Below are 8,340 nucleotides of genomic sequence, written 5' to 3'. Positions count from 1 at the left end.
ATATGCGGCTGAAACAAATACCATTCGTTTCATAATTCCAAGGTCTATCACTCTGCTAAACCTCATTAAGAAGTCAGTGTTACATCACGCGACCTCTCCTTGTCAATGTCAAGGAGCCTTCGAACACTTATCGAGAATTCACTATAGTTAAATAGAAATATTCTCCTGTATTCACCTTAACGGTCGCGTACGGTCGTAAACTCAAAAGTTCTACCCAAAAATTGACTTCGAATTACTCTTGTAAAGTGGCGCCTACTCGAACATAATCGATTTCGAAGTAGAATTATTCGCCCCCTTCGATGGTGAAGATTTTCGTCGGGGGCACGTGTGGTTAATTATCTCACGTATGGTTAGTATCTCGATGATCCCCATTTTTCAGAGTTTAGCATCTTTCTCCCTGGCTTTTGTCACCGTACGACACTCGTGAAGTTCGATTCTTTACCTTAGAACGGCGTTCTGTACTCGACGTGTTTTCGTTAGTCACGACGAGGATAACACAGAGTTGATTATGCGGTGTCAGACGAGGAGCTCCTTCGCGAAGTCCTCGGCAAGCATGTCCTACAAGTATTCGTCCACACGGTCGTTCTCGTCCGGCGGGCTGGGCTCGCTGACGCTGAGTATCGGCAGACCGAAGTGCTGCACGTCGAAGCTCGACTCGAGCGTGTTTTTCGCGTAGTCGTAGCTCCTCCAGTGATGGGGACAGGTTGGACGAGCGTCGTTTACGCAAGACGGCCCGTAATACCTGGGGATTTAATTGAACATACCTTGTCTTACAAGGGAACTTCGGGGACTGATACACTCCGATTTTGATGAAACTTTGCATAAATATTTATTAGACCTATCTAACAAGGGAAGGCACGGGAGTGTCCCCCTCCGATTTTGATGAAATTTCGTGTGTCTATTAAGCAGAAACCACCCTTCGAAGTTTCGATCCGAAAATTTTTTGTTATAAATAAATTATATTTTGGATAATTTGTTAGCATCATATTATTCTACATAAAAAACCGCAAACCTTTTCCATTAGAAGTTTTCATGTAACTTTGGTTTTCGAGATAGTACTTTCGGGTCGCAACTTCCGGGGGTGGTTTCAACCCTTAAAGTCGCGTCTCAGTCGATAAACAAAAATACGTATCCCTTATTTTTGACTGCTTAACAGACATACGATGGTTCATCAAAATCGGAGGGGGACACTTCCGTGCCTTCCCTTCTAAGAAGATAGCTGTAATTCGTTCGTGCCCGTTTTTCACTTTGAGGGAGATATCAACCCTTTTATCCGAACCGCCCTTTCTATAACATGCTTATAAGTCGTAAACAACAAAAGATATAAAAAAAATGATTGGAATAAAAGTTATATCGTTTCTTGAGAACTATAAAGCTGCGTTTGTTGATTAAAAATAAAATACAGTTCTTCAAAAAGGGGGATGGGGAATTCAATTTTCCAAAAAGAATAATTTTTTCAAAAAAATTTACATGCAGCTTTATAGATCGCAAGAAACGGTATAACTTTTATTTTAACCATGTTTTGATATCTTTTGTTGTTTACGACTTATAAGCACGCATATGGAAAGGGCAGTTCGGATAAAAGGGTTGATATCTCCCTCAATTACAGCTATCTTCTTAGATAGGTCTAATAAATATTTATGCAAAGTTTTATCAAAATCGGAGTGTATCAGTCCCCGATGTTCTCTTGTTAGTCGATTAAATACACGTTCTACGTCGTCTTGATTACTTTAATTCTTGCCCCTGGTGATACTGGATCGTTTTTTTACATATACAGTATGGGAAAGTGGGGACACTTGATCAGTAGGGATACATGATCATAAAGATGATACTGTATTCCGTCGATCACTGTTTGACTGGTTCTACACGATTTTTGTCAGGCGTCATCCCCACCACTAGGGGAGGGGGGTGGCTGTGAAACCATGTCAAGTGAATAGTTTCTTGTCCCCTCCCCCACTTTTGTTACCAAAATTCGGGCTTCCAAAAAAAAAAACAAATTTACGCGGGTCTGAAGCATTTCTTCTGTTCGATGCTTCTCGCGTCGCGGACCCGAGTTCTTGACAATAATCGACAGAACACTGTACAATTAATGTATTGGAAATATTTGCCTATTTCCGTGTTTTAAATGTAATGTCCGCAATATGGTAACACTGTAGCTTGCAATTGTCTTTCTGCTGCATAGGATAAAGAAGTTAAAAGCATTTATTTTTTTAAACAAAAAGTAAATACTTCGGTTGTCGTTTACTTCTTTCGTTTGAAGTGAATACTGGATTTCCAAGGGTTTTCAACAAATTAGGTGAAAACAGCAGTTCTTTTTGTATCTGTAGCTATCTTTATACTAAAAGAGATAGTCAAGGTGAGTTTAATTACTAAATTTTGTGAAAGTCAAATGCATTGAAAAAGAAAAGTTAATGATGGTAACTAGTGACAGTAATAGTCTATAAATCTGTTTGTTGTTTATTAGAATAAAGTTTGTTTTTCAAGTTTATATGTTATTTATTGGAGTAAAGTTTCTTTTGAATAAAGTCAATGGGCTATTTGCTTTAGAAACTATAGTGATCCCCTTCGGTGAAGGATACTTATGCATATTTTCATGAAAAGCAAATGTTTAATTTCAATAAGTAAACGTAACGTCTACTTATCAATTATTTGCATGTTTATTGGATATACTTTAAGAACTGTTATATAAATAATGAGATGTAAATAAAATAAAAGGTTATGTCGATGAAAAGGCAAAACTGTGATCAACTATATCCACTTCCCCCTACCGGTCAAAAGTACCACCTTTCGGTTAATTTAGTAGTTTTTAGGTTTCTTGAATATAATTTCGTTCAGATTGCAAGGATCCCTATCAAATCATAGTATATTTTGATGGTGGGTATAACTTATTAAATAAATGGCTTTTATCAAGTTATGAAGGCAGGAACTTATAACGAAATTAATTTTGTTTAGAATCCATAAAATAAGTTAAACACTGGGTCAGCGTTCTTCCGACTTAAGGTCAATTCCCACTATCCGTCTAGCCGGCGGCAAGCTAGCTGTCGTCAAGCAACCGTCAGTTGCAACTGGCTAGCGGTCAGCAGGCGGCAAGTGTGAATGCCATCGTTTGAAAAGCATTGGAGAAAGTTTTGACGGCGGCCAGCCTGCCGCCGGTTATACGGATAGTTGGAATTGGCCTTTACACATCAGCTGTCCCATATAGTAAAGTCGTCTTAACTGCGCATAAAAGCCTCGAGTTGACTGCCCGCGTCAAAGTGTTTATGCGCAGTTAAGGGGTTATGCCTACCTATACATTTTAAAGAAATCGATTTTTGGGTTTTAATATTTTCTTACAGTATATCATTTTAGAAATATTGTGTAAAAGTTTGAATTTGATTCGACCAAAATTGGTGGAGTTACGCCCGTTTAAAGTATACGGCCTTGGAAGTTTCGGAGCAGATATAAAGTGGCAGAATCCCTTTCTAGGGGTGCGTGAGTCATGAATACTGTGCCCAAATGCAATTTATGGTTGTGTTAGTAAATACACAAAGCTAGATGAAGCCGTAATACTAAGAATAACTATGTATATATAAAAAATTTGCATTGTTTCGGTTGTAAACCTGACTTAAGAGTTTAAACGTGTTTTTCTCAAAATCACATTTTCAAAACCGGTGACCCAAATATCTCGAGAACCGCTGGACCGAACTGATTCAGCTTTGGTGGACTCATTCTATACATAAAAATGTAGTGCCTGATCGTGGCTTTTTGTATTTCATTGCGTAGTTTTCATTTTATAGATAAAAAATGAACGATTCTGTCGTAAATTAATTTTTCAGAATAATGAACGATTGGGCACTAGATAATTTAATACATTAACTAAATTTGCTCGGATTTTTTATTTTAGATAAACGAACTCGAAATTACTGTGGTCACCGCCAAACGCCTAAAATAAAAACGCCGCCGAGTGATCGCAGATATTTCCCTTATTTATTCATATTTTGCATTGAAGAAATTATTATAAGCATTTTAAAATGTACACTTTCGAATACAATGACGTATGTTTAAAAAAGACTTCAAGTTTTTTAAAAATAAATTCCGAAAGTACATGTCTTTTTTCGTGCTCGCAGGTAGGCATAACCCCTTAAAGCGACTTTACTATATGAGACAGCTGACGTGTGACTCAGGAATACGCTGATCCATACATTTTTGGAACCTTAACCCAGATAACTATATTCTTGGGAACAGTGCACAGAGATAAATGTAATTGCACATTTTGTTTGAAGAAAATTCGAAGTTTCCATATACACAGACAGCTTTTTGTTATTATTCTGTATTTTAAACATTTATTTTTCTATCCAATAAATGCAAATCCGATTATCAAGATGTAATATAAATTTAAGGTTAATAATAATATATTTTATCCTTTAGAAGATTTACCAAAAAAGTGTCGTTGCTTTTTAAAGTAATGAAATTATTCATTCAGAATCAAGAATAATTAAGATTGTGTTGGAACGCACTGTAAGAAGATAAATATGTACTTCTAATACCTCTAAAATACTTCTAAATACTTCTAAATACTTCTAAATATTTCTAAAAAACCTGTTTATACAAAATCTTCACTAACACACTCATATTCGAAGAATTATGTATTCCAACAATGTAAAATGAAATAGAAGAATGATTTTTGTAAATTTAGTGCTTTCGTGTTTTCTTAAAATACAATTATAAAAATAAATAAATAAATATGTAGCTCATGGTACGTTTCCCATTGGTAACTTTGTTTCCCCGATTAGAAAAAGAGTTAGAGCCTATGTTACTAACTAGATCTACTCTATTCCGTGTTTAAAATTGACAAAATTAAACTTACACCTTTCGCTTAATAAACCATTCGAAGCATCGTGGAAATTCTTTATTACATTCCAAATATTTAAGATTTATATCTGCAAAAGTGAAAAATATGAACACAAAATTAAAAGTTTCTACTTTTTCCTTTGCAACGTTTTTAGGATTGCAACTGTTATGGCAATCAGTTGTCACACTACACAACTGTGGCCTGTTAAATGTGTGTATATACCTTGTGCATGACATTGGCATGTGACCAAGTCTCGAGGGTGGTCCTTAAAGGGAAAGGTATCTGCAGGCTGAAGTGACGTCAATTGCGGTGTGTATACAGAGTGATCCGCTTAAAACAGACCATCTAAATATCTTCTCTATCTGTGATCATACGAGAAATACTTTCTACGTAATTTAAATGGTTTCATGAGATGAATCGGATGGTGGCAAAAATTTATTATAAGTGTCATTTTTTAATGTTTTTTTCAAGGTCACTCATGTTGTTTTACGTACATAATTTTTCCTGTTATAACCAACATTTTTATGCATTTATTCACGTATAATAATATGACTTTGAAACGACCTTGAACTCTAAAAAATTAAATTTAATTATAAAAAGTTTACTCTAATAATTTAAAATTCACTTATATACTTTTTTCCACCATCTGATCGTATCTTGAAACCCTTTAAATTACGTAAAAAATATTTCTTGTATGATCACAGGTAGAGAAGATATTTAGATAGTCTGTTTTAAGCGGAACACCCTGTATATGGAACATCGTCGAAGAATGTATGGGACGTGGAACGTTTCAAAATAAAAATATCGTCGCTTTTCTTATGAATTCATAGGTACATGTATTGTGCACTGTGGATTCTGGCATACTTGAAAATCTGATTTCGTGGAGACAAATCGAAATAAAACTTTATCAGAGTTGGACGTGACTCGTGGTACAACTGAAAGGGCGCAATGTTTCGTGTAAAAATGACTGAAATAAATGGAACGTGTGGAATAAACCTTCTCTGTACGTGATAAAATCGATTTTTCACAAATATCAGCTTATATTTACAGGGCAAAAATAAGTCGGAAATGTAAAATAAATTTTTTTTGTGTACCTAATGCTTTGTTTTTAAGATAATTAATTTAAAAAATTCATCTAATATGTACAATCATCTCAGAAAGTAAATGATCATTTCCTCTAAGTTTTTTAATTAAAAAACAACAATGAACGTCGTATTACTACGAGGCAAGAGATTCTTGCGTTTCCTTTGACATTTATTGGAGATTCATTAGCATGTTCAATATTTCTTTGAGCAGTATTTTGGTGAAATATTGTATGAAATACGGTTGGTCGTTAACTTACTTTCCGAGGCGACTGTACAGCCGTGGCCAAAAGTATTGAGCACCCCTTATAATATGAATTTTTAAAAAATATTTTTGTCAATATTTTATTAGGCTACCCTTTGCCCTAATGTCTGACAATCACAGCAACTTCTTTCTGACTTTTACCCTGTTCTTTAAAAAAGAAAAAGGATTAACATGCGTCGATTGTCATCCAGTTCACTCTTTTCCAGCATATTTCAAGGAAAACTTTTTAACTTTCGAAACATTAACAGTAAAACTAAAGACAAGTTGATGTGTGTTTTAGCAGCGAGTACTGAGAGCAGACCAGAGATGGGCAAATTCGTTCACTAGATAAAAAATTTCGAATAACGAATAAAAGATAAAAAAAATACTTCGCCATTTTTAATAGCATAACCGTGAAAATTTCAATTTTTACAATAACACAATACTTCTTCTCGAATAAGTAGACACTTAGCAAACAATTATTTCATTTCATTAACTGTTCAAATTGGTCAGGATGACGATCCCATATACAGGGCGTAACAAAAATGTTGTCCGACCCAGAAATATGATTGGTCGGGGTTTTTCGTTAATATCTCGGTAATGAAGCCTCAGATTACATTGTTGCTAAGGAAAAACTTGTTCCAATTCACCCCCCGAGTGCCCCATTTTCGGGTCGGACAACATTTTTGTTATACCCTGTATAACTGCTGCTTTTCACGAATAAAAGTGTTCCCAACTCTGGAGCAGACTGTAACTGTTACAAAGAAACAGAAAATGTAGACTATGGACTGCTCAGTTGCTTTATGACCTACTATAAACATTGTCAACTGTTTTAAAATTCCTTTGAATTGCCCAACAAAGGATGATGAACAACGGAAAGGTTTCAAAGAAATAGTTTTCGTAGCAAGCTGTAATAATTAGACTGCGGATGTTTATGCATTTATAGCAATTTTTAACATGCAAAATGCATGAAGGTAAAGATTTTAATCAAATTTAGTGATATTTATATATTACTATCAACATAATAAGACATTTAGTACAGGATCTAGATTTCTATCCGATTTTAATGTTTATAAATTAATGCCTAAAACTCTGAATTTGCATAAACATCCGCAGTCTAGTAATAATAAATGTGTCTAATACTTTTGGTCCAGGCTGTACGTCTTCGTGCTGACAATAAGTAAAAACGGGATGTAATAAACAGACGCGTTAGCCAAGTCCTATTCAATTGCACCCCGTATCCAGCAGATATTTCTGTGGTGGGTGGGAAGATGAGTACAAGTCAGAATTATGAGTTTTGCTGAGAAGCACTTGTAATTAGACTGCGGATGTTTGTTCCATTTATAGCAGCACTATGAAAAGTCGCCCTGGATTTCCGTGGAATCCCGTTTTTTATTCGAAGGGATTTTAGGATCTAACTGAAGATACGGTAAAAGACCTATTTACTGCCATCTAACAAATTATTATCATCCTAGACTGTTTTACTTAAAAGAACAAATAAAGTTTGTAAAGTTGTACATAAAGAAAATTCTGCATGCTGTTCTGCAATTCTAAATACTGTCACTTTTTTCGGTTAGCGTAAGGCTTTGTTTTCGTATGCAATTACTGCCACGACAATAATAAAAAAAATTATTGAGATGCTTGTACCAATCACTATCACCCAAATATTAAACTAAAAAATTTAACGAATCGTTGAATTATGATCGACATTATTTTCTATGATCTTTATATTATCTAAAACATTACATTTTATTATGTTACTAGCTCAAATACTACAACTATAGCCTTCCCTTTAATACCTTGTTCCCTTTCGCTAGTAAGGAAGTCGTCGTTTTTACTCTCCCAATCAACTAAATATTTTTGATCATTTTACAAAAATTAATGGGAAAAGGAAATTAAGTGCTGCTTTTTCTAACGTATGAATTACAGTTTTAATTGTATGTAGAATTTTCTTTATGTATAACTTCACAAAGTTTATTTGTTATTTTGTTATTTGTTTCTACCCTATACAAATAATGTCCAATGCTGAGAAACTAAAGTTAAAATATCTTTTAAACTAATCATTTTTCGACCCTAATACCTCAACACTTTACTGTAGAGATTTAAAAAATGCATCGAATGGCGTATAAAAAAATGTATAGCTTCATTTAAAAAAATATAAATGACCTTAAAATCGTTTGAAC

The 8,340-nt window shown here is 34.6% G+C and overlaps 1 protein-coding gene across 1 annotated transcript in view; it reads right to left on the bottom strand.

Moving 5' to 3' along the window:
• Positions 1-558: 558 nt before the first annotated feature.
• LOC107186336 overlaps positions 559-8,340 on the bottom strand; it is a 96,252-nt gene continuing 88,470 nt past the window's right edge. Inside the window, 1 exon segment of the mRNA XM_015574178.1 lies at positions 559-781. Coding sequence (XP_015429664.1) covers positions 559-781 — 223 coding nt within the window.

Source organism: Dufourea novaeangliae, unplaced genomic scaffold (assembly GCF_001272555.1).
Source record: "Dufourea novaeangliae isolate 0120121106 unplaced genomic scaffold, ASM127255v1 scaffold85, whole genome shotgun sequence".
NCBI classification, from domain to species: Eukaryota; Metazoa; Arthropoda; class Insecta; order Hymenoptera; family Halictidae; genus Dufourea; species Dufourea novaeangliae.
The sequence above is the reverse complement of the archived record's forward strand: the minus strand, read 5'-3'. Positions and strand labels throughout refer to the sequence as shown.